Source organism: the organism of the source record quoted next, unplaced genomic scaffold, assembly GCF_019419815.1.
Source record: "Pyrus x bretschneideri cultivar Hongxiangsu unplaced genomic scaffold, Pyrus_bretschneideri_v1 Contig19, whole genome shotgun sequence".
Taxonomy (NCBI): Eukaryota; Viridiplantae; Streptophyta; class Magnoliopsida; order Rosales; family Rosaceae; genus Pyrus; species Pyrus x bretschneideri.
This window is the reverse complement of record NW_025999490.1, coordinates 2,072,931-2,099,401: the sequence shown is the minus strand read 5'-3', so window position 1 is coordinate 2,099,401 and position 26,471 is coordinate 2,072,931. Positions and strand designations below refer to the sequence as shown.

Genomic DNA, 26,471 nt, shown 5'->3' with positions numbered 1-26,471 from the left:
CAATTCAATAATTATCATCTACCAAAAAAAAAAAATTATGAATTTGGATCATAATCAACGAAAGATTTTTCAGTGTACTTGGAATAGTGTTCGGTGCACTAAGTGTCACAAAACAATTAGTTGGATACTTGAAAAAAGAAATTCAATCAATTATTTTGTGACACTTTGTCACATCCCGGCCCGGGATGGATCACTTCCCGGGCCTGCTCCACCACCGTAGCACGATATTGTCCGCTTTAGGCTTACCATTCCCTCACGGTTTTGTTTTTGAGAACTCACGAGCAACTTCCCAGTGGGTCACCCATCATGGGATTGCTCAAGCCTCCTTTCTCGCTTAACTTTGAAGTTCCTATGGAATCCGAAGCCAGTGAGCTCCCAAAAAGTCTTGTGCTAAGTAAGGATGGGAATATACATATAAGGATCACTCCTCTGAGCGATGTGAGATGTCACACACTTAGTATTCGAACTGTGTTCCTAGTACACTGAATTTTATTTAGAATCAACAAGAAATCAAAACAAGAATCCATACGGCTTTAGATTTGCCAACCACCTCTGCAATAATATACAATTGCTTCCACCAATTTAAAGACAAAAAGATTGATAAGATCACCGTGCAATTAAATTATGATAAAAATAATAAAGGTTGGTAGTGTATCAAATCCTAAATAATAGATTTTTATGGGTCTCCTCTGAATGTCAATTCATCAATTGGATCAGATTAGATTATTTTACCAAAATTTGTTTTCTTCAATTTAATAGACTCCATACATGTACTATAACTTAGACAATGATTGATTTCAATGGAAAATGAAATTTTAGCAAATTGTAAGTTATATATGAACACAAATATGAATAATATTTTGCTACTTAAAGGATGTGTAGGAGTTCTTATTTAAAACTTTTGTTGCCGATTCATAGAACTTCGTGTTAATAGTCTAAACCGTTCATCTTATAAATCACTCCATAAAGATCGTCTATACAAAAAATCAAATAAAATTAGGGTCGTTTAATTATCGAATTATATAAAACAAATTAATGGAGTTGGTAAAAATATTACAAACCGTTTATGTACTTTGCTACAATAGATTGACTAAACAACTTTAGTTTTAATTCTTCTTTTTTTTTGCCTTTTCCCAAAGATAATCTTTACAGAGTGATTCATAATACGAAGGTTCTGATTATTAGCACAAAACTTTGTGATTCGAACAAAAAGAGTTTTGAGTATGAGTTCATATTCATCATTGAGTAGCCAAACATTATTCCCCAACTATTGAAGTGGAGTGGAATGATGAAGTTGGTGCGGGTTTGCATTAACTTAAATCTTGGTGTTTGTAAACATTGTTGTGAACTGCAGACATTTGTTAAATCAGTTGGTCAAACCAATGTGCTCGTTTTTATCAACTGAGTTTAAATTCCGTTTTCGTTTTCCTTTTTGATCTAGTTCTTCCCCTACCAAAGGGAGTTTAAAAGACAAAACAAGTAAAATCTTACCTAATAAGAATTTACCCATCTAGGATAAAAATTCCAACGAAAATTAAATTTGGATGGCAACTTACACTATAAGTCTATGTCCTTCCAAACCACTGTTTTGGTAGCTTTGTTTATCAATTGATTAGCTGTTAATTAAATTGTTTCAAAACTTCCTACCCATGTAAATATAGATGGGAACAAATGTAGTTTAGAAAAAAGAAAAGTAAAATTACTAATTTAACTTTTTGAACTTAATGTATACCTAAAAAAATGAGTCCAACTTACTTAAAACCTCATCTTAAAAATAAAACTAGCAAACGAGCCGTGTTGGACATGGTTTGTTTTCTTAACAAGCTAACAGGAACATGACTAATCAAACTAACAGGTGAAAAAATATAAACACAAACATGACCATTTCAACCATTACGAATTGCAACCCCCACAAATAATAATAAGAGAGAGAGTATAGGGTTTTTACAAATTGAGATCATATCCGGATTTTTATGTCTGGAGCCAACAGATCCAGAGATTCGAACCATTTATTTTAAATCATGTAGATGCAGTCCTCATCAGTCCATTTTAATGGTTAACCTTAATACAAACTAAGAGTCTGTTCTCTCTTTTTCTTTCTTCAACAGTCCGAATCTTTAAATCTTTAGACTCTAGACACAGAGATTCGAAGAAGATCTCAACTCGACTTATACTATTAGATTCATGTACAATTCTGAAAACTAGTCATCCTGTCCCATTTCAAAAACTGAAATCTTAGACAAAGCCAAGGTTTGTGCAGATTTAGTTTACAAACGTAACATGGAAAGGTTCACGAAATCAGAAAGAAAAAGCCAGAGACACAGCAAAACATAGAAACATGGCTCAGCTGAATAAATGGCAAACAAAATTAATCTTCTTGTCGTCTTTGTTTTCTTTTCCAGACCAAAATTCACAGACTTCCAAGTACCGTCTAAATGGTAGGGTACTCTCCCTAAGTAGCGAGCAGTACAAATCCACAGCATTTTTTATGAGCGCAGAACAAAGATAAGTTTTCAGTGGTGCCACTGTGACAGTCATGTGATATTAACAAATTTTTTGAACATTTTTTTGGGTTAAAATGCACTTTTTGTGTTCATATTTAAGTTTATAACATGAGTATCTATCTATTAATAATATACATTAATTTCAACTCATTTTGTGATCTATAAATCAATAATATCACGTGACGTCGTAAATGATACATTCCAAAACTTCTTGAAAACAAGGTGTAGAATGGGAATATGCCGCAAGAACAAGAAATGAATAAGATAGCTAATAAACCCGTCTCAGCATCCTATATCATTCCTAAAAATTGAAATGCTATTTTTTAGACAACGAAGTCTTCTTCGACGATAATCTACCAACAAATGAATGACTCTTCAAATGTTATATTACTGTGTGATTATGCATTCCAATAACTCCTATGAATAATCATCAATTGCTAGTTTCTTAACCTTTAATTGAAAAGGACATCCACACTTCTTTCATTCAATAATTCTTTATATCATTTATGCCTTTTTTGCAATTGTGACTTACATATTATCCATTCTTTTCACAACCAATATAAATCTAAGACTCCCGTTATCCTTTCGTGTCCAACGTAGTATTATCTTGAAAGTCTTCATCGGTCGCTTTACAAATAAACATGTACAATATATATTATTGCACCGGTTATCTGTTATCATCTTCCAGACATGAGCATGTGACCCACTTCGTAAATAATGGAACCCCATCTCAGGCACCCAACTGCCGCAAATTTTCACTCATTAAATAAATAAATAAAATATTTTGAACAAAAATTAAAAACAATAAAACAAATTTGACCAGAAAATGAAATTTGCATAAAAAAAAAAACACTACCCGTTGCTGCAGTTACAGTATATGAATATAAAGAGTGTTAAAATAAAGTGCAGAAATTTAATGCTATCAGTTGTCAGATTCCTGGCTCCATTGGGAAATATACAGGACAAACCAAAAGATGCAATAACCTTTTCCAATCTTTTTCCATCAGCAACCCATGTTCCTCTTTTTTTTCTTTTTATTTTTTTCTGATACAATCCCATTGCTGCAGCAAAATCATTTTTCTTCAAGCGTTTTTTTTCCTGTTCTATTGAATTTTTCAGTCTCGTTGGTGGAGAAGAAATCTGTCAAAATCTGTCATCTTTGCCACCTTTTGTGAATCTTCTTTGCTGTAATCCTTTTGCATGTTATTTTCTTCTGTTTTTCTCATTTCTTTTAGTCTTACTGGTGAAGAAGTTTGTCAATTTGCCACCTTTTGTCACAGTCCTTTGCTTTCCTCCCCCCCCCATATCTTTGATTTCTTCTTGCTTCAGATCTGCAAGGAAATTGGATTTGCTGATTTCTGAGACTGCAATAAAATTTGCAGTTGGGATTTCAGAAAAAAATCAGTCTTTCCATAGCAGCCATGTTTCTAAACAAGGAAATTCAAATGCAAAAGCATGAGTGATGAAGGTAAAATTTGATGGGTTTTCTCAATATTTTGATGGAATTTGAGAAATTAAAAGTTGGGATTTTTAATGGTTTTAGTATGATTTGAGCTCTGTTGGAAATTGGGTTGTTCTTGTTTTTCCTTTGGGACCTTTCTTTTCACTAAAAGATACCACTTTTAGAAAATTGATGATGGCTCGTCTGGGCAGGGAGATTTTTGGGCTGCTGGTGATTTTCTGTGCATTTGCAAGGATTGTAGAAGCTCAGTCAAAATCTTTTCTGATAAATTGTGGCACGAATTCCAGCGTTACTGTGAGTGGTAGGAAATGGGTTGGTGACTTGGCCTCCAACAACAACCTCACTCTCAGCTCCCCTGCCAATGCTGCATCCACAGCTCCCTCAAGTGTTGAGTCAACAGCATCCGCGCCGCTGTATGAGACCGCGAGAATTTTTTATGGTGGCTTGAACTACACGTTCCCAGGTAGTAGGGGGAACTACTTTGTTAGGCTCCATTTCTGTTCTTTTCCATTTGATAATTACAATGTGAATGAATCTAGATTTGGAGTTGTGGCAAATGGTCTTAAGTTGATGTCGGAATTCAGTGTTTCGAGTGAGATATCGCGAAAAAATGCGTACTTGTTGAGTTCAGGGAGCAATGTAACTTCTTTCTTGGTTAAGGAGTACATTTTGGCCATCAAAGAGGATGTGCTTGTTTTTGAGTTCATCCCGGTAAAGGGTTCATTTGGATTCGTAAATGCGATTGAAATTGTTCCGGCGATGGATACACTCTTTGCAGGATCAGTTAGTAAAGTGGGTGGAAATGGTGCAAATCAGAATATAAGTTGGCAAGGGATTGAGACTGTGTATAGGTTGAATGTTGGGGGTTCGGAAATTGATCCCGGTCAGGATGCAGATCTTTGGAGAACATGGGAACTGGATTCTGGCTACATGATCACAGCAAATGCCGGGTTGGAAATAAATAACAGTTCCAACATTACCTATTCATCTGCGAATGATACCTCGGTGGCTCCAATTCTTGTGTATGAAACCGCAAGAACTATGTCCAACACTGAAGTACTGGAGAAAAGATTCAACATGTCGTGGAAGTTTGAGGTGGATCCTGATTTCGATTATTTAGTTCGACTGCATTTCTGTGAGCTGACTTTTGACAAAGCAAACCAGAGGATCTTCAGAATCTACATAAACAACAGGACTGCAGCAGATAATTTCAATGTTTTTGCCCGTGCGGGGGGCAAGAACAAAGCGTATCATCAGGACTTTTTCGATGTGGTGTCTCCGAAAGTTGACACACTATGGATTCAATTGGGTCCTGACACAGCAGCTGGGGCTGCAGGAACTGATGCTCTCTTGAATGGCTTGGAGATTTTCAAGCTCAGTAGAAATGGGAATCTCGGTTATGTTGAGAAGTATGATTCAGGTGTTACTTCACCACAGAGTTCAAAAACTCGAATTCTTTGGGTGGGAGTTGGAGCAGGTATAGCTTCTGTTGCCATTCTTGCCATTGTCCTTTTCTGTTTCTGCAATAGACGGAGAGGAAAATCAAGTGACACGAAAAACACCGCTGCTGGGCGGAGGCTGTTATTCCTCAATGGCTCCATTTTAAACAGCAGTATCAATGCCAAGGGAGCAGGAAACCAGAATCCATATGGTTCTGTGGCCTCTATCAGAGCTGGCAAGCGGTTCATGCTACCAGAGATTCGTGCAGCAACGAATAATTTTGATGAAAGTTTAGTAATTGGACTTGGAGGCTTTGGTAAGGTGTACAAAGGGGAGACTGATGATGGCACTCTCGTAGCAATCAAGCGAGCCAACCCCCAATCTCAGCAAGGACTGGCTGAGTTTGAGACGGAGATTGAGATGCTTTCCAAGCTCAGGCATAGACATTTGGTGTCATTGATTGGATTCTGTGAAGAAAAAAATGAGATGATCTTGGTTTACGAGTACATGGGAAATGGGACCCTTAGAAGCCATCTCTTTGGAAGTGATCTCCCACCGCTGACTTTTAAGCAACGAGTAGAAGGGTGCATTGGTGCTACTCGAGGACTCCATTACCTTCATACTGGAGCAGATAGGGGGATAATCCACAGGGATGTTAAGACAACCAACATACTGCTAGATGAAAATTTTGTTGCGAAAATGTCCGACTTTGGATTGTCTAAAACTGGCCCCGCTTTGGACCACACCCATGTTAGTACTGCAGTTAAAGGAAGCTTCGGATATCTTGACCCTGAATATTATCGACGACAGCAGTTGACAGAGAAATCTGATGTCTACTCGCTTGGCGTGGTGCTGTTTGAAGCTATTTGTGCTAGGCCAGTCATAAACCCAACCTTGCCAAAAGATCAGATCAATCTTGCAGAATGGGCAATGAAGTGGCAACGAAAGAGGTCACTTGAGGCCATCATTGACCGTCGTCTTGAAGGAAACTATTGTCCCGAGGCACTGAAGAAGTTTGGGGAGATAGCGGAGAAATGTCTCGCTGACGAGGGGAAGAGCCGGCCAACAATGGGGGAAGTTCTGTGGCACTTGGAGTATATCTTGCAACTCCACGAAGCTTGGATGCGTACCAATGCTGGAGACAATTCTTTTACAAGTAGTCAGGCTTTCGGGGGAGAAGCAGAAGAGGGCGAAGGACCTCCGAGATTAGACGAAGAGACAGGTTGCAGTGGAAAGTCGACCACTAGAAAATCCACTAATCTGCAGAAGGAGATGAGAGGCATGACAACTGAGGAACTGATTGTATTCATTATATTATTGCACTATAATTCCTTCATAATTGTATTTATTTCTACATCAATTTTTGGTTTGTTCTGTTGTAATATATTTGTAGATCATATGTACATAAAAACCAATCATGTAATTGCTTTGCGAGGTTTTGGTTGTCTACGGAGATGGGCCTTCAAACTTGGGTGTAAGAAGGCAAGCATATTGTCTCAACTAACTAGCCTAACTCACATCCAGAACACCATTGACCGTTGCAATCGTCCAATGGAATGCCATTTTCTGATCCATCTCCGAAAGACCTACGTTTACCCAAAAACGAAACGGAAAACCAGACAGAGGGAGAGAGAGAGAGAGAGAGAGAGAGAGAGAGGTTCTGAAGCAAAGAAATTATTTTTCGGCTCCATCAATTGATTTTACTTCAATAACAAGAATATACACTTTCATCCAGATTACAGATTCACACACATTCATCCGAATATAACTTCATTGGGTCTGTTTTATCTTTATTTCGTAACCAAGGTAAGCGGTTTACAGGGAAGAGAACTATACTCTTTCGTAATGACTATTGGTACGCCAAATCACATTACAGCTCCCAAATTCAAGAAGTAAACTTGCTCGCAATGCTGCAACAGAGCAGCTTCACTGCTTGGAAACCCTTGTCGTCAAGGGAGACTGTACTTAGCTGTTTTAGCAGAGCCGCCTCAGTAGCTTGATCAAATTCAGATCTTGATTTAAACAAGAAGTATCCCCCACACTCCCAAGCAGAAAGGATAGAGTTCGTTGATGATTGTAGCTGCATAAAATAAATTCCTAATAAGTACGCAAATCAAAAGCGTAGCCAGAAGACAAGTCACAAGAAAATCAGTCATCAAATTTAAAATGGAGGGCATACAGTTGGAAATTGGACATATTTTATCAAGCAAGCTAATCAAATAATATAGACGAAAAAGCACCTTCACACATTTTTAGTATGGATGGAGTTGACGAATGAAAACAAAACCATATGCCATTTACCTGAAAAAATAAGAATATCCTTTTGCCATGGTCAGATATCAGCAGATTATATGGAATGAGCTTTTCCTGTAAGCACGAACAGATCTCAGCAAGAACCTCCATCATCGTCTTCAAGTGGTTGCTCTCTAATACAAGGGTCTTAATGGGGTAATCTGCAACAGAAGAGATACGCATCCCCTCTTTCCCAGCACCAAAAATTGTATCAAAACGCATGAACTCAACAGGTAAAGGGATTTGAAGGTAGCAGGCCTGCACGCAAATGTATTTTTTAATTATTGCAAGAACAGAAATAAGGTTTTCATCTGAATTTCATAAAGAAAAAGAAAAGCAACAACCAATACAAGCCATTCTATACCTGGAAATACATATGAGGAGCACTAGGTGAATAGCCATAGAATAGGCGAAAAGAGCAATTATTTATTTCAACAGCGACGTGCAGTACAAGTTCCAATGATCTTTTATCCAGGAACTGGTGAATAATTTTAGAGCCATGTGGTACCAAGAAGACATGACCATATTCCACGGGGGACACCTGAAAAATAAGCAAAGAATTGATTGGTTCTTACCTCAATATATGTTATCAAGATATCTACAAGACTCAAGTCCTCAAAACAATTTATTCAAATAGTATGAGCCTATAAAGCCTCTGCGGCAGCATGTCAAGAAAATCAGCAAAAAAAATATATATACACATCTCCACTTTGCATGATTGTTTGGTCGGGCTACTTAACAATCACGAGTTTGCACCATGTGTCATGACAATTTCATACAGACAATTATTGATTCTATTACTATTCATGACACTATAAATAGATAAGCAGTGCCTTACATTGATAGCAATAAGTAAGGCACAATCAGGCACAGCAGCTGAAAGAACAAGCTCAGCGTTCGACTTTTCACCACTTGCAACAGAAAAGAGTAACTCCTCGTGCCGTTCCATCCAACTAAACTTGAACAAATCTTCTTGGCAGAAACTTGTGTTCTTGCCCATCCTCGGCATAAAATCCCTACTCCATCCTTCGTTAAACTGAGCAATGAACTTCTTCCTGCCACCAACGAGCTGCACAAGCAACAAACCATCTCCAACTATACGTGCCTTTATTTAAACCATCAATGTTAAAAGAAACATCAGGCTATAGGATAACAAAGACCTTAATTTCAGATGCTGTCACATCGTATCTGAATAGACCTTTCCACATTCGATCTTCCCACTGCAAATCGAGAAAATTCATATAAATCAATGACAGAAATCTACAAGTAGCAACATTATAATTCACAATGCTCCATACCTGAGCAAGAACAATAGAATCTAGTACACTCTCTTCTTCTTCTCCTTCTAGAACGCACGAGATGCGTCCAGCACAACCATCATCCAATATCGAATTGCTACCGAAGCGGTACAAGGGGATTTTTATACCTGTAAACATTCCTTCATTAATACTCGAAAAAAATCCATGGGAATCGATAGAAGCAACAAAATTTCAAGTCCTTGCAACAAAATTTAAAGTCTTTCTGATAGTAAAAAGCGATCGAAAAACAACACGAACAATATAAATGTAACACGAAATGAATAAAAAGCTGATAATACCCAATAAAATTCAACCAGAAATATTCAACCCATCAAATCAAAAGCAAGAAAAATCACAAACCTTGCAAAGAAAATGGAGAGCATTGTGATGAAAAGTTAACATCTTGAAGCTGCTTAACCGTAACCATTTCCTACTGATTAATCAAAAACGAAGTATTCTGCAAAATGACGAAAAACCCAGAAGGGGAAACACAGGCGGTCGTCGTTTTCAGCAGCAACCACCGCCGGCGAGGAAGGTGAGATCGGAGGGATGCCCACCGGCCGAGGGTAGGGCACCGCGACCGCCGTGAAACGAAGGGCATGCAAGCAGCGAATTAGGGAAGGCTCTCATGCATTCTCTGCTGCCTCTCGAAATCTTAATCCCAATGATTGCTTTGATTAGAGCCGTGATTGCATCTACGAAGCCAGCCCTCGCCGGACCAGCGATTCCGTGTCTTGAAATTGGTCGAGATTGTCGAGACTTTCGAGAATTGCGATCGGAAAAATCTGTATCGTAACTCTGTTTCTTCCTTTGATATATTTTATCTCTCTCTCTCTCTCTCTCTGTCCTTCTATCTCGTCACGTCTTTTGATTTTGCGAGAGAGAATTCCGAAGAGTTCTACCGGCCGCTATTTGGACGAATGGGTCTCAGCGGTTCATGTTCAAGATATTACGTACTGTTTTTGGATTTTGGATATTCGGTCGGATCGATTTTATGGTTTTTTGGGTACAGAGGGACCATCGGCCCAAAACGGATATGACACACTAAGCTTATACGCATAATTTTAGATGTAACTCGAAAACGGAGCGTGACATTAACTTCATTAATAAATTCATATATAATTGCATAGTAAAGTTCCGGACTATTGCGCTTCGGTCTGGTTTGGTATTGCTGTATTTTGAAAAAAAACTGATTCTGTTGTGCTGTGAGAATAAAGTCATTATTGCTGCTTCACGTTTTCAGCTTTTTTTTTTCAACTAAAACTGTGAAAATAAGTTGTTTTTAAGTGTTTATCAAACATCTTTTTAAGCTCAGTTTTTTTTTTATATCCACTTTTTATAAAAGCATCTCAGTACCAAACCAGTACTAAACCTAGTTTTTTTCGTTGATAACTTATTTATTTATGTATTTTACAAGCTCGACGTAGTGTAAATGTCAATGCACATAGATCAGCCAAGTTAACTTTAAAAGATTATAAAAAAACGCTAGGTGCTAGTCGGATGGTGGGCTAGGACCTAGCGCCTAGGCGGCTGGATGGGGTCTAGTATGGCGCATGGGTGGACTAAGCAGATTTAATTAAATCTATTATATTTCGTATAAACAAATGTCTGTTTATATTTAAAATATATATGATTTCATCATAAACTACAAACTGGAATAACATATATATATATATATATTATAAGTTATTGGAACATAATGAAAACATGGGAAACAAGTATATAATGTGTGTTCCTTTAAGTATTCAACAAGTCTCTTACAATTTATTGAAAAAATATAATGCAAAATGAAAGTTATCTATTTTCTGTCTAAGTGAGTCGCAACTTAGGCGGGTCTAGGTGGGCTAGGCAGGCCCCTCAGTAGGTCTAGGCACCATTTTTTAATTTTCAAACGTTTAGACATTAATTACGACGGAGATTTTTAGAACAGTGACTTTAATTCATGAGTTGTATTTTGTTTGGTTTGATGATCCTCTGAATATTATCTGTAATATTCGCATTAAAAACGTACTGAAAACTTGAAGATAAAATTTAATTTATGTTTATGGTGGTGCGAGGTGCTATTTTTTCCTTTAGACTGGTTTGATCCCGATAATGTTTTTATTGAGACCCATGTTATGCACTCTTCTTCACTTTTATACGTTTTTCAACTACTATCAACGAATATCGTACTTCCCATGAAGAAAACAATGACAAGTAAAAAAATATGTAGAAGTTGAAGGAGGGGAGAAATTTTTCAATACAAACATGATTCGGTATATTAATTGTCATACTTAGAATTTTTCAGTGCGTTTGGGTGACGCGAGTGCGTGTCAACTGCTCGGACTAGGGTTCGAACCGTTGGGTATAAAGAAGCACAGAGCTGATACCTGGAACCTTTCCCACTCTCCTCCTCCTCATCCTCCCACTCCCTCCTTACAAAAACCCCAGAAGCTCTCAGAACCCTCAGTCCGTCGTCTGCGTCTTTCTCTCGGGATCCAAGAATGCCTCCGAAATCTGCAAAATCCAAGGAAGCACCTGCCGAGCGACCCATCCTCGGCCGATTCTCTTCTCACCTGAAGATTGGCATTGTAAGCTCACAATCTCTGATTCTCCATTTTGTTATTTTCTGTTTGTTTCCCGAGAAAATTAGGAACTGGGCTGGGAAAAGATTGAATAAAGTCGGAGTGAATCCATGTGCTCTGGGATTATCAGTAATTTCGTGTGCATTTGTAATCGAATTTGGTCATTTTCCGACTCCATGTATTTATTTTTGTGTTGAGTTGTAGTTAATTTGCTTTCTATGGAAGTTTAAAAGTTGAAATTAATCCAATTTTATCAATTTATTTGTTTTTAAAGTGAAGCATAATGCTTGGAATGATTGTGAGTTGTAACTGAGTTTTTGTTTCTGGTTAGGTTGGATTGCCGAATGTTGGAAAATCTACTCTATTTAACACTCTCACAAAGTTGAGCATACCTGCCGAGAACTTCCCTTTCTGCACAATTGAACCCAATGAAGCCCGTGTCAATGTTCCCGATGAGCGATTTGACTGGCTTTGCCAGTTATACAAGCCGAAAAGCGAGGTTTGTCCTCTCACTTGGTCCACTTTCGGAAATATGAATGTGATATTATTTTCCGCAAGGCCATTGGCTTTCTGAGCTTACTATTCATGCATCTAAGGTTCTTATGTTTTTTGAACTTTTTCTTGACATGCAGGTCTCAGCTTTTCTGGAAATCCATGATATTGCCGGACTTGTTCGGGGTGCCCATGAAGGACAAGGGTTGGGCAACAGTTTCTTATCCCATATCCGTGCAGTTGATGGCATTTTTCATGTTCTACGTAAGATGTTCATAACTTTGCTGCGCTTCATTCTTGAATACTGTTATCTTAGAAGTTATAGTACTTCTGTAACAGCCAAAATCACATATTTTCCCATAAGTTGCCCATCTTCGCTTTTACTTCTTAGGAACAAGAAATTTCCCTCTATCTTACAACCAATACATAAACCCTGATTTACGTTATTGAGTGTTGTAATTTCATTGGTAATTATCTGGAGAGATCTCTTTCGCCCTCTTGCTTCCTTTTTTCTTCTCTTTCGTCTCATGTTGTTTTTCATTTTTTATGGAATATGAGTGTAATGCCACTATGAAATTTACTGTTCTCTTTAACCATGATTGCAGGTGCATTTGAAGATCCGGATATCATTCATGTTGATGATACTGTGGATCCTGTGAGGGATTTGGAGATTATCAGTGCAGAATTGCGCCTAAAGGTGCACTTGATACTCAATGATTCTCTAACTATGACTGATTTTTTATTTCTGCTTATGAGCTATAATTAAAACTATAATTTGTGATTTGCTTATGATCTCATCAAGCGTTTTTCTTTTTCTTTTTGCAGTTAAACTTATCCATCCATATTGAATTTTAAGAGAGTTATATGTTATGTTTTGCAGGACGTTGAATTCATTGAGAGGAGGATAGAAGATCTTGAAAAGAGCATGAAGAGGAGCAATGAGAAGGCATTAAAAATTGAGCATGAGTTGTGCCAAAAGGTTTGATCTATGAGAGAGTGTCTAATATTTTTGATTTTCATGTGCAACCTTTCTTTTTGTATGTCATAGTCTTGTATTGAATCTATTGAGATTCCAATTTCAATCACTTTACTTTTGCCAATAATGTACCTGTAGTATTGTAAGTAGTAGAGAATGTTTTTTACTCATGGTTTATCTAGTATTGGAGGTTTTTCATACTTGTGGCTTTAGAATTTAGAGTTTCCTCTGAATGCCTGGAAAAATACCGTATTAGTGTTTGAACTGATATGACAAGCTAGACACTTAAACTAAAAACATTAACCATTTTAATGGGTTTTCACTATCATCGGGAAAACACCATATTGGTGTTCAAAGTGATACGTCTAATTTCTACCCCTTTATTTTGCATGGGTATGATGGCTGGGATGACATAATGTATTAAGAAAAGATAGTCATAACAATGTACAAGGGGGATGAGAAATAAATCATGTGGAAAAGAGGTGGTTTCCTATGTTACATTTCACAACTGGAATGTTTTCCCATCATCCTTGGTTTCATAGCATGGTGGGGTAAAGGGACTCATCTGTATTTACTGTATGTTCATGATGCTTGCAATTTTCTGATGCTTTCATCTCTAAATGGTCTAGCGTGCATTTTACTAATTTATATTTATTTACAATTACCTACTGATATTGAACATTGATTGTGGATCTAAAGATCAAGGCATGGCTTGAGGATGGGAAAGATGTCCGTTTAGGGGAGTGGAAAGCTGCTGAAGTTGAGATCCTGAATACCTTTCAATTGCTAACAGCCAAGCCTGTTGTTTACTTGGTAACTTTTCCTTGCCATGGTGACTTTGTAATTTTTCTGTACATGTTGCACACTATATCTCTCTTCTATGTTTGGCATCTTCTACTTCATAGTTTTTCCTAAAATCAGCATATGTAAACGATAATTTCTTTTTTCTTGTAAACAAACAGAAGTGTTGGTATGTCTTTCGCATATTGACCTCCTCAACAAATCAATGGAAATCTTTTATCTCTTGTTCTTTTTATGAGCGTATCATGTTTTCTTTAAAAAAATGTATTTGAAAGGAATCATGTGAAGAGTCTTTAGTGGGACGTTTATAAAAAATATTTAGATGAAAGAGTTTTGTTGTATTTTTCTTGTTTTCAGATATTTAAATAGACAATAATTATAGTGATTTACCCCTTGAAATAAAAATTTCTGAAACATGTATAAAATGTGCAAAGGACCATTCTAATTTCCTACATTTTTTCTTCTAAAATGTAATTGTTTGTCAAATTGTAGAAATTGTTTTGCTACAAGCCTTTTTGGCCACTTATGTTTATTTAGCTGGCGTTCAAAGCCTTAGGATCTCACTTTTAGCTATGTGCGTATGAGGATTTGTCGTATCACTAACTATATTATTTCCACAGGTTAACATGAATGAGAAAGATTACCAGAGGAAAAAGAACAAGTTCTTGCCAAAGATCCATGCATGGTATGGCCAAACCTTCTGATATTTATTCTCTATCCACTGTCTCTTGCTCTGTGTGTTTGCGTGCTTCTGCTGGCATTTTTTTTTTTATCGTTGTGCATGTCTGAGTCTATCTGTGTGTGCAAGTAGTTGTGTTCACATATGGCAACTTTTTTGTGTGTTTCAGTTCCCTTTATAGCTTTCACACATTTTACTATATGATTCATACTGTTGGTTACCTAAACAGGTTTTTTGCTATGAAAAGCTTAAAACACATAGTTATGCTTCATAGATTGATTTAAAGTGTTTACATGCATTAGCTTTCTTAGGCTTTATTCTACCGTTTTCCTGCAGAATGTTCCTAAATCATGTAGTGAAGGTAACAGTAAGACTGGCCATTTTCCATGTTATAGGGTGCAGGAACATGGAGCTGAACCAATTATTCCATTCAGCTGTGCATTAGAAAGGAATCTCGCTGATTTGCCACCTGAAGAAGCAGCAAAGTATTGTGAGCAGAACAACGTGCAAAGGTTAGTTCAACCTTTGTTGTGTTGAGTTAATGGAGTTTATGAATGCTGGCATATGGTTTATATCTTTCACTAGTAGCTAATTTGTTTTATTTCTTGGAAGAAAAGAAACACTGGCACACGCTGCTACCTTTTCTTATTTGTGCCATCCTTAATTGATCTTGTTTTGCAATTTTATTTATACCGTCCGTGTGCTGAGGACCTTTCCAATCTTTTATCTTGGGTTAAGTCAAGTCATAGTTTGGCTACTTCTACTCTTGATTCCTGAGTAACCTCCCTGAGTAATTTTCGGATATCACTTTGATTATTTGTCATTAGAGTCCCTTAGTATCTCTCTATCGGCAATATGTTCACGGGGTCTTGCAGTGGAGGAACAGAGTGGATATTTAGAATGTAATTTGCATGCTGACTGGATCAAATCTTCTACAGTGCCCTTACCAAGATCATAAAAACTGGATTTTCAGCGATTAATCTGATATACTTTTTCACTGCTGGACCTGATGAGGTAAAATATTAATACTTGCTCTCTTTACCATTCTTTTGAAGTTAAACTTGATGCCACTTGTCTAGGGGTACTGTTTTTTTGCTTGTACTTGATCTGAGTCTACCAACTACTATCACATGTGGCAGGTGAAGTGCTGGCAAATTAGGCGGCAGACGAAAGCTCCTCAAGCTGCAGGGGCCATCCATACTGATTTCGAGAGAGGGTTCATTTGTGCTGAGGTTATTTCTTGCTCATATATTAAATCTTATCTGGCAATATTTCTTTAATAATATTTTTACCAGCTCTAGTTCCAATATACGATATACGAATACAAGAGATTGCTTGGTGCTCTCCATGTGAAGTAAAAATGTCTTTTCCGTTCAAACTTATGCAAGAAAAAGAAACTGAAGAAAACACGTCTACAACTATTTTTAATTGGAATAATCATGAAAATAACTATTAATTCTATAACTGTGATCATGTCGCTGTAAGGACTACACTGTTCCTGTCTGCTGTCACCGTTATATTACTGCGTCTCTGCTATCATCACCAAAGTGCCCCTGCCCGTTTGGATTAGAGGATGTACTAGATCTCTCTAGTTCATTGACTGGGTTTCTTTCTTGATTTACAGGTCATGAAATTTGATGATCTGAAGGAACTCGGAAGTGAGCCAGCTGTTAAGGTACGGGCTATGTTCTGAACAATGTCTTGTGGGCTTTAAATCTAATTCTCGATCATATCATTGCTTTCATGACATGCAAGTCGTGGGATCGTGTTCCTATAATTTACAGTCCCTAGATAGCCCAAAGCTGCCATCAAATCGTTACTCGCCCAATGGCTTTTAGCGTCCATAGCTTTGGATTGTAAAAGAATTAATACTGGCTGCCGAAGAGGATTTTCTGCTGTTTCGGCACAACTCTATGTTCTACTAGGTGAGGAATTGTCATGTGGTTTAACTTGCTAATTAATTTCACACGTCTTCGTTGTTTCAGGCTGCTGGTAAGTACAGACAGGAGGGGAAGACATACGTGGTCCAAGATGCTGACGTCATATTCTTCAAGTTTAATGTTTCCGGGGGCGGGAAGAAGTGACCGGCATCTCCAATCCAGCACAGCATCCATCTTAATTTGCTGATTCCGTGAGTGCATTTCGATGTCATTCATATGATTGTATACATGCATCGTTAAAAATGATAAACAACTGGTCGCGTGTTCTGTATCTTCGGGCTAGATTTTTGGTCTGCTAGTTCAGTTGCCACTCTTTGATATATGTTGGAAGTTGATCGTAGACGTGTGGAGAGCAAATAGATAATACAAGATGTATCTGAAATCTCCTATGCATCCCGATTCTAAATTGGATTTCATTTTTAACTCGCCGTTCAAAAATTTTAGGATACTCTGGATGTTTTAACCGATATATCCTCATTTTTATATATTTAGACAAAAATCCAACTGTTAAAACAAAGAGGATCCCATACGCTGGACACCGCAGAAAATCCCTTGGGGGTAAATCCAAATATCATAGAGTTGTATTTTGTTGAGTAAATCGTACCATTGGGGAGGGTAAAACTATTGTTATTGAGGGTAGTACCAAACACCCCCAACCTAACTTTTCTGTCTCGACTTCAGTACCACCTCATCCTTGATCATAAGACCATATCTAACCAATGAGATAAAGCTTTAAAATTCCCCCCAATCATCTCTAACCATTGAGTTAAAATAAGCACCGGGAAGAAAATATATTTATGGGCTAAATTCTCCCTAGAATTTAAGTTTGGCTTAAATTATTCTGGATCCACCAAATTGTCATATTTCAAACTTTGTTTGTTTGTTACTTATAATCTAACGGTTATGATCAAATGAGATCAAATCTAATGGTAAAAAAAAATATATATATAATATTATATATATATATAATGAAAATGGCTTGAAAACTTAAGTTTTAACGATAAGACAAAATAAATGATAAGTGATAGTACCATAATTGATTTTTAGTGTAAAAATGTGGTTTTTTGTTAAAGTTAAAAAAAATAAAAATTTTTGATGGCCCAAAATTAAATCTAACTTCTAAAATATTTAAGAAAATAATTTAAATCAAATTTAACTTAAAAATTTATAAATACCTATGCATTTGTATGATTTTTAATTACTTATCGGAATTTAAATATTTTTAGATTAAAATGTTCATAAAAATAAATTAGGATAATCTACGTATATTTTATTTTTTAAAAAAAAGTTACCGAAATTAAAAAATTAGGGTAAAATCATTATTTAATAATTTCGGGTTGAAATTTTAAACCATAAGGGTTGTAGGAGAAAAGTAGTTTTTGGGATATGACTTATAATTTTTTGGCTTAAATTTTAAGCTTTATTCCCGAAGGTTAGAAATGGTCTAAGAATGAGAAAGAGGGGATAGTTGAGGGCAGGAAAGAATAAGTATGGTAGTATATTATGGTGTACACTTATCATTTACCTATTTTTTTGTTTTCCCCAAATTAACGATAAACCAAAAACAAACAAGTATGAAAGCGTTTCTTCTTTTGTTTTCCGTTTCGTTTTAGAATAAGATTTAACCTAGCATGTGGAATCTATTCCTTTCCTCACTTTACCAAAAGAAGTTGAAGATAGATAGTATAAAATAATTAAATTCAAAATGTTAAAGTTGCTACCATAGTCTCCAACTCCAACATAAAAAAGTAGGCTTTTTAGTTGAGCACTGAGCTTTCCAAACACTTTAGCCAGTGGATTTTTGTGGCTCCTCACAATACCATCCCTTTTGGGCTTCTTCTGCTCCTTATTCTCCCTCTTGGTGATGGGTTCTTCTTCGGCCATTCGTGTTAATCTAAGGTCTTGTTTGATGGATCGGATTAGTAGTAAATTGTATTGGCTTAATCTAATCCTATTTTTAGTGATCAAATGTAAATTTGAATTTGGATGTGGTTCAATACTTTAATAGATATAATATTAGATGTTTACTCATACGTTATGGGTTCGAAACTCTCGCTCCCTCTCTTAAATTATTATAACAATTTCAAATTCTCCTCTCTCCTTATAGTAATAATATTATAAAAAAATGTGAATTTGAATTTTTTTTTTTTGAACAAGCGATATTATCTGCACTAAGGTGGAGAGATGGGCTTAGAGCCTCGCAATAGACTAGCAATAATGTGGCTCAAATTCGCCTTTAACGTGAATCGAATATAAGATCTCTTACTTACAAGTGAAAAAAAATATCATTAGATCGTAGCACTAAATGGCAATGTGAATTTGAATTGGATACAACCTGATCCCTCGCACCCACTCCGACCCCATGACCCCATACCCAAAACCCGGGATGGTTAATGTCACCCTCTCCAGTTTCCCCTCCAATGCAACCCATCAAACAAAATCATAAAATAAAAAACTAAATAAATGTAATCCAATGCAACCTAATTATGCCCCCTAATCCAATCTAGTCCTAAGTCACCAAACATGACCTAAGAGTTTTACTTAGTAAGGGATTTGAAACCTTCTCTTGGTCATCAGCTGAATAATGAATGTAATGTTCGTTTATGAATGATGAGTGAGGACCTAAGATCAGGTCGAAATGTGTAGTCAATGATATAACATGTGAACATCCATGTATTACTTCCTTGTTGGTCCAGCGGGATGAGGAAGTTAGATTAACTAAAAGACGGTTATTATTTACGTATCATATGATTTGATATTAAGAGTGAAGAAAACACAAGAAGTTTCATTTGTAATTCCTACTATTCTACTAACATTACCAACCAGAGAGGACAGAAGACAGAGGACTTGGTTTTATCCAAAACACCCAACCAGAGAGGACAGAAGATAAAGGACAATGTATAAATGTAATCCTCAGGTTTGGACCACCCTTGCTCCCATCCATCTGCTGTTTTGTAGTTGCAATTATCTGTGGTCCTCCAGATCTCAAAACCAACAAGTCATGTAACCTCTCGATTTGGAGAAAATTTTAATTGTGACGGGAATACGAGTGGTACATTACGTGTTTTTATGTAAGTTGTGGAAATTTTTATTTCTTAATTTATTAATTTTTAACACATATATCTCATAATTTGTATAATAACATGTGATTTACCACATCGTATACCGATCACGTTGAAAAATCTCTCCTCGAAATGGGAGTCACAAGATAAGCACTGTGGATTGCACGTAATGTCAATTTATATCCCTGGACAAATCTTTTATTTAATTTTTTTCTTATTTTGGTCAAAGTCGACAAATGCTTTGGAAGATCGTCCTTTATTATTATTAATTTACGTGCTATAAGATAAATTTACTATATATAATTAGATTCTAACTTAGCATATAACACCAATATATTCATACACGTGTTATAATATACGTTGATTAGTAAGATTGCATTGTAGCATGATTGTCAGGAAAGAGTTAACATGCAGCCGAGACGTTAAGGATGTCAATATTCCATGTCTATGAGGCAGGTCATGTGGTACATGGCTTTTTGTGGTTGACAAAAAATTGGAATACCGGCATGGTCTGTAAATTTATCTCGACCGTCGAATAGGAAGATCTCTCATGTTTGAGTGTACTTTCCTACGTGTCATTATCACAATGGTCCTGCTGGTTTGCTTGTGGGTCTTACCGTCACACCATATCATTATGTATGCACCTACTCCACCTCTTTGGTCTTATTGGAACTTGAAAGGAGTGAAAGCACCTGGTCAAAGGGGCAGTGGTCGGGGTGGAGCCCACATCAGTCCTACTTGGCAGTGACCTCACAATCCTCCATGCCACTATCTTTTAAGGACCCCAAAAAGTGAAACCCCAAAATTTTAAGATTTTTTATATTAACATCACAAAAAATGTTGAATGAATTTCATATTAAAATTTAGTATTAAATAATTTATTTATCTTATTATGTAATAGTAATTTTGATCTTATTAGGTTAAAAAGAAAAAAAAAAAATTCTATATACACCCTAAATAACTTTTCATATTATTTTTCTTCAACTATCAAAATCCCTTCAATCCTTAATTGTTGAATAAAATTCTAACCAATGAAATTACAACACATGTTGATTGTGAAAAATTATTTTTGACCAATGAAACATGAAATGGATGTTTCAGAAGCTTCACATGAGGTAAGACTTCATATTTTTTTATTATTTTAATGATTTTAACGACATCAATAATTATTTAATCTTGATTTTGATGCGTTATTCAAGCTCCTATATTTATATTCATTTTTTAGGAATTATATGAAAAATTAAACACATAAAATTATCACAAAATATTAAAAACTGACTAGATGGGTCTTAATGATGGAATTGAAAACAATCTACGTATACTTTAAATCCTAGGGAGTATCTTTTGTCAAAATTCTAGTTGGTATTTTTTATCCAAATTAAAAACTTTATAAGATTTGAGAAATGTGAGATGTATGGAAAATATGGGGTGCATGTAGAAAATGTAAGGTGCGTATTAAAAATGTGGGGTGTGAAGGTATTATGGGGAAGTAAGTGAAGTGTATTAAGATAAATTTTAATTGAAAAAGCAAATATAAAGTGTATTATGTACGTGAGAGCCAATTTTAAACTGGATTTAATAAATTCTTTGACGTCCACTAGGAAAGTGAAAGAGATTCTGTCCCCTATTTTGGCGGGTAATCCCATAATTATTAACCCCAAAAAACCCCACATTTTCCCGCTTACTTTCCCAATTCCACCATTAAAAGTCCCTAAAAGGCACAAAAGCTAGGGTTTTTGCTTAATACCCTCATATCACAGAACCCCTTGGGCTTCTTCTTTGGTGTCTCCACATGCCCCTCTTAAAGACACTGCCTTTCTGAGATTTTTTGTATTTACTTTCATTAAAGAAAGAGCAAAGGTTTTTGGACTGTTAAGAACTTACGAAAAGCCCAAAAGTACTTTTCTTATAGGGTTTTGTTTTTTCTGGTTAAATTTCTTCTGGGTCCCGTGATTTATCGCAGCTTGGCTTGTAAATTTGATGACCCACTTCTAGTTTTTGTTCATGGGTTTTCTGTAGCTGGTTGTTCTGTGAGCTCCGTGAAGAAGCAATGTGGAAAAGGTAATGCCTTTACAGTCCCATTTGTAATTTTTCAGCAGTTTCAGATTCTGGGTTTTGCTTCAAGGATTGAATCTTTTTATTGGGATAGTTTTTACAGAGCCACATTGTGCTAAAAATGGAATCCTTTGGTAGTAAAATTTGTTAGGTCTCTAATAGCGACTCAGTTTTTGCTGCTTATTGTGTGATTTACTGCTTTGAGCTGTGTAGTATGAAGTTGGTAAAATGACTTTTGTTGTTCCTTGAGGAGGAGAATCTGGTCCTTTGAAGCTCTTCAAAGTTCAAAGGTTTGGCCTTTTTGTTAGGGAAAAAAGGGTTATTGATGAACGTTTGGGGGTTCTGGATGCATGTTTGATTCCAACTGTGGTTGGAACAAGTCCGAATATTAGTTGAGTTTCTTTCACTCTGTGGATTTGAGAGCTCAAAAGCCTCCACTTCTTCCCAACATTGAGAGCTATTTCTCGTTATATTCGAAATCGAAAGTGCGGGTTCTGTGTTGTGCTGTAGTTGGTGTTGGAATATTGGTTTGGTTTTCTTGCTTGAATTTGTTGGCTGTAGAGGCGTAAGGTTTACTGCTTGTTCTAACGTTGAGCTTTTATTTCAACTGGGTGAAGTCATTAATATAGAGAAAGTATGCTCCGTCGGCTTTTTGTGGTGTCCCTTCTGTTTATTTCTGCCATGGGGCAGCTCCCTTCGCAGGATATTTTGGCGCTGCTCGAGTTCAAGAAGGGTGTCAAGCATGACCCCACTGGCTATGTCCTTAATTCTTGGAATGATGAGTCCATTGACTTTGATGGTTGCCCATCTTCTTGGAACGGTGTTGTGTGTAATGGCGGAAATGTTGCTGGGGTTGTTCTTGATAATTTGAGTCTCTCTGCGGATGTGGACTTGAGTGTGTTTGCGAATCTAACGAAGCTTGTGAGACTTTCCATGGCCAACAACTCGATAATGGGAAAGTTTCCCGACAACATAGCTGACTTCAAAAGCCTTGAGTTCCTTGACCTGTCCAACAATTTATTTTCTTCACCTTTACCACCTGGGATTGGTAGGTTAGGGAGCTTGAGGAATCTCTCACTAGGTGGCAACAACTTCTCGGGTTCTATTCCAGATTCAATTTCAGGGCTTTCCTCAGTCCAGTTATTGGACTTGAGTCGAAACTCCTTGTCCGGGCCCCTGCCGGCATCATTGACAGAGCTGCCTAAACTGGTACATCTAAATTTGTCTTTAAATGGCTTTACCAAGAAAATACCTAAGGGGTTTGAGTTAATTTCAAGTCTCGATGTGCTTGACTTGCATGGGAACATGCTCGATGGGCATATCAATCTGGAGTTTTTGATGCTATCTGAGGTCACTCATGTTGATTTGAGTGGCAATATGTTTGTTAGTTCCAGTTCACAACAGCAGAAGTTTCTACCCCGCCTTTCTGAGACTATTAAGTACTTGAATCTTAGCCACAACCAGCTCACTGGGTCACTGGTAAGCGGTGGTGAGCTACAGATGTTTGAAAACCTGAAGGTGTTGGATCTCAGCTACAACCAGCTGTCAGGGGATTTGCCAGGCTTTAATTTTGCCTATGATCTCCAAGTACTCAAACTCAGCAACAACAGATTTACCGGAGATATTCCTAATGGTCTATTAAAAGGAGATTCTCTTGTTGTAACTGAACTAGATTTGAGTGGCAACAATCTCACAGGTACTAATATGTACTTCTTTTTGCCTTCGTTTACATTCACTTGCAAATGCGTCTTTTTGTGTTGTTTTACTTTATTTATTTACGCTTAGTGTGTTTTAGTACGCCTCTCACATTGAAATTCATCTCTCAGGACCAATAGATATGATCACATCGACCAATCTGCGCTTCCTCAATCTGTCCTCAAATGGGCTTACTGGTGAGTTACCGTTGCTGACTGGAAGTTGTGCTGTACTTGATCTATCGAATAACAAATTCGAAGGAAACTTAACCAGGATGGTGAAATGGGGAAACATAGAATATCTCGATCTGAGTCAAAATCATTTTACAGGACCCATCCCTGATGTAACCCCACAGTTTTTGCGTTTAAATTATCTTAACCTCTCCCATAACACTCTTAGTAGTTCTATAGCAAGTGTTATAACACAATATCCAAAGATTAGTGTCCTTGATCTCAGTTCCAATCAGCTTGATGGAACGGTTCTAGCTGAATTGCTAACAATGCCCACTTTGCAAGAACTGCACCTTCGTGATAATTTACTCACCGGCTCGATTAACATCTCATCTCCTTTGCCCAGTGAGTCAAATCTTCAAGTTGTTGATCTTTCCCAGAACCATCTTAGTGGCTATTTTCCTGATCATTTTGGTTCATTGAAGGGGCTTAAAATGTTCAATATTGCTAGAAATAATTTTTCTGGCTCTCTTCCAACTTCTGTCACCAACATCAGCACTTTAAGCTCATTAGACATTTCCCAAAATCATTTTACAGGTCCTTTGCCAAACAACTTGCCTACTAGTCTTGAAAGCTTTAATGCCTCATACAATGATCTTTCTGGGAATGTCCCGGAAAATCTGAGAAAGTTTCCAAAATCTTCCTTCTATCCAGGGAATGCACGTTTGCTTTTTCCAAATGGTCCTCCGGGATCAAACAGTTCTGGAAATGAAAATTCAAAGAGGAGACCAATCAGTACAATGGTCAAGGTAATCATTATAGTTTCATGTGTGGTAGCTGTCTTCATTCTTCTTCTGCTTGCTATCTTCGTACACTACATCCGCATGTCAAGAAGAATCCCATCAGAGCATACCACAAGCAAAGACATCCACAGTCGCACTCAACCAAACCAATCTGGTGTTCGTGGAACAGGCACTGGGTGGTGCTTTGGTCGTTTCAACTGCGGATCTCATGGCTTCACAAAAAGGATCATCATCCGAAATTGTCAGCCCCGATAAAAAAGTTGCAGCTGTAGCTGGTTTCTCCCCTTCAAAGCACAGCCATTTCTCTTGGTCCCCAGACTCTGGAGAGTCAGTCACTACTGAAAACCTTGCAAGACTGGATGTGAGGTCACCGGATAAATTGGTTGGTGAGCTGCATTTTCTTGATGATACAATTGCATTAACCCCGGAGGAGCTGTCAAGGGCACCTGCTGAAGTTCTAGGAAGAAGTAGCCATGGGACTTCTTACAGGGCAACACTTGATAATGGGTTGTTCTTGACGGTTAAGTGGTTGAGAGAAGGGGTGGCGAAACAGAAAAAGGAGTTTGCCAAGGAGGCTAAAAAGTTTGCGAACATGAGGCATCCAAATGTTGTAGGTTTGAGAGGGTACTACTGGGGCCCCACACAGCATGAGAAGCTCATTCTTTCCGATTATATCTCACCGGGAAGTCTTGCAAGCTTTCTTTACGGTAAGCTGTTTCTTGTTAGTCTCTTCTTCCTATTTATCTTGCAATGATCAAACGGTTTCTTTTGCTATAGAATGCATGGCTTGTATCTTTATCCCACTTCTCTCTTGATTTTTGAAGAAAAATTGTTTTTTCTACTTCACTAATCTCTTTCTCTCTGCATATACACGTGTGTGTGCGGGCATATACGTATCCTATCTGTGCGCGTATTTGTATTTAGGTAACCTTCCATTGGCATTTCTGATGAGCCTAAATTATTTCAGATCGACCAGGAAGAAAAGATCCACCATTGACCTGGGCCCAAAGGCTCAAAATTGCAGTTGACGTTGCACGTGGCCTGAACTATCTCCATTTTGACCGTGCTGTTCCACACGGTAACCTCAAAGCATCAAATATTTTGTTGGACGGGCCAGACCTGAATGCCCGTGTTGCTGATTACTGCCTCCACCGCCTCATGACACAAGCTGGCACCATCGAACAGATTCTCGATGCTGGTGTCTTGGGTTACCGTGCACCAGAGTTGGCTGCTTCCAAGAAGCCTCTTCCCTCCTTCAAGTCAGATATTTACGCCTTTGGAGTGATAATGCTGGAACTCCTAACTGGAAGGTGTGCGGGCGATGTGATTTCAGGTGAAGGAAATGGGTTGATTTGACAGATTGGGTTCAGCTGAGGGTAGCAGAAGGGCGCGGCTCTGAATGTTTTGACGCTGCATTGGTGCCGGAAATGGGAGTGCCAGCAGCAGAGAAGGGAACGAAGGAGGTCCTTGGAATAGCGTTACGATGTTTAAGAACTGTTGGGAGAAGGCCAGGTATTAAGAACATATATGAGGATCTCTCCTCCATATAGTTTTAAGTTAGGGGTTGATTTAGCTTATTTGAACTTGTTCCTTTTTGTGGGAGGGGAAGTTTAATATCTCATTGGCCTCCCTTTTTGTATCTCGTTTGGTTTTTCTAGTGTGATCAGCTGATTGAATTAACCATTGTGGAAAATTGGAAACGGACTAGATTTCAAGGGATGCACTTTTTTGTTTAGCTTTGTGTCGCTTCATGACGATCCCCGCCGGCCGTTTCCAAGTTTACGTACCTTGCCCCATGTCATTAACATCGTTTTTTTAGAATACGATATTCTAAACTACTCAAATCGAATTGAAGAAGAATTTAAATTTCGGTGCAAGAGGTGGGACGCTTTACTGCCAACTAGCCTATTTGAAGGGGCAGCTCGTATTTCTGAAGAAGTGTAACAATTTTGAGCGATATTCTATTCTAAATCACGAAAAACTATTTAAAATATACATCATGTTAAAAACATTGGCATTGTTATGAATGCCCACAAATGTGATTTTTTAGTGTCGACAAATGTGATGTAGACTTTGGAAACAAAATGATTGTATTTTCAAAGTCATATGATGTAAATTTCAAAATGTAATAATGCGAATTGCTCTATAAATAGAGCACTCGACTGCAATCAAAACATAGAGAAAGAAAAGAAAGATAAATAATATCACTATCTATTCCTCCCACTTTTATTAATCATT

General features: G+C 37.3%; 4 protein-coding genes across 4 annotated transcripts; 3 read left to right on the top strand and 1 right to left on the bottom strand.

Annotated features, from left to right (window-relative positions):
• The first annotated feature begins 3,416 nt into the window (after positions 1-3,416).
• On the top strand, positions 3,417-6,829 carry LOC103952370 (probable receptor-like protein kinase At1g30570). Its single transcript, XM_009363949.2, is given in 2 exon segments — positions 3,417-6,661; positions 6,664-6,829. Coding segments are annotated over 2 exon segments (2,559 nt in total). The 5' UTR covers positions 3,417-4,137; the 3' UTR covers positions 6,699-6,829.
• Positions 6,830-7,080: 251 nt separating this feature from the next.
• Positions 7,081-9,965, bottom strand: LOC103952371 (GDP-L-galactose phosphorylase 2). The gene is made up of 7 exons (XM_009363950.2): positions 9,357-9,965; positions 8,997-9,124; positions 8,859-8,918; positions 8,537-8,767; positions 8,063-8,239; positions 7,708-7,956; positions 7,081-7,486 (listed from the first exon to the last, which is right to left on the bottom strand). The coding sequence occupies exons 1-7, from the start codon at positions 9,421-9,423 to the stop codon at positions 7,292-7,294; spliced, it is 1,107 nt and encodes a 368-aa protein (XP_009362225.2). The 5' UTR covers positions 9,424-9,965; the 3' UTR covers positions 7,081-7,291.
• Positions 9,966-11,421: 1,456 nt separating this feature from the next.
• On the top strand, positions 11,422-16,868 carry LOC103952369 (obg-like ATPase 1). The gene is made up of 12 exons (XM_009363948.3): positions 11,422-11,566; positions 11,892-12,059; positions 12,193-12,316; positions 12,658-12,749; positions 12,933-13,031; positions 13,728-13,841; positions 14,450-14,514; positions 14,904-15,020; positions 15,447-15,522; positions 15,648-15,740; positions 16,133-16,183; positions 16,494-16,868. The coding sequence occupies exons 1-12, from the start codon at positions 11,480-11,482 to the stop codon at positions 16,590-16,592; spliced, it is 1,185 nt and encodes a 394-aa protein (XP_009362223.1). The 5' UTR covers positions 11,422-11,479; the 3' UTR covers positions 16,593-16,868.
• A 4,412-nt stretch (positions 16,869-21,280) lies between these two features.
• LOC103952368 (LRR receptor-like serine/threonine-protein kinase GHR1) lies at positions 21,281-25,968 on the top strand. Its single transcript, XM_009363946.3, is given in 5 exon segments — positions 21,281-23,261; positions 23,392-24,407; positions 24,409-24,940; positions 25,201-25,578; positions 25,581-25,968. Coding segments are annotated over 5 exon segments (3,189 nt in total). The 5' UTR covers positions 21,281-22,201; the 3' UTR covers positions 25,784-25,968.
• The last annotated feature ends 503 nt before the right edge of the window (positions 25,969-26,471 follow it).

Bases quoted from the DNA above. Each gene is read 5' to 3' on its own strand.
- LOC103952371 (XM_009363950.2), bottom strand. From the start codon at position 9,423: ATGGTTACGGTTAAGCAGCTTCAAGATGTTAACTTTTCATCACAATGC. The intron at 8,240-8,536 runs GTAAGGCACTGC...CTTATTTTTCAG, and splicing joins CCTTACTTATTGCTATCAAT to GTGTCCCCCGTGGAATATGG. The intron at 7,957-8,062 runs GTATAGAATGGC...ATTTGCGTGCAG, and splicing joins CTCCTCATATGTATTTCCAG to GCCTGCTACCTTCAAATCCC.
- LOC103952369 (XM_009363948.3), top strand. From the start codon at position 11,480: ATGCCTCCGAAATCTGCAAAATCCAAGGAAGCACCTGCCGAGCGACCC. The intron at 12,750-12,932 runs GTGCACTTGATA...TATGTTTTGCAG, and splicing joins GTGCAGAATTGCGCCTAAAG to GACGTTGAATTCATTGAGAG. The intron at 15,523-15,647 runs GTAAAATATTAA...CACATGTGGCAG, and splicing joins TCACTGCTGGACCTGATGAG to GTGAAGTGCTGGCAAATTAG.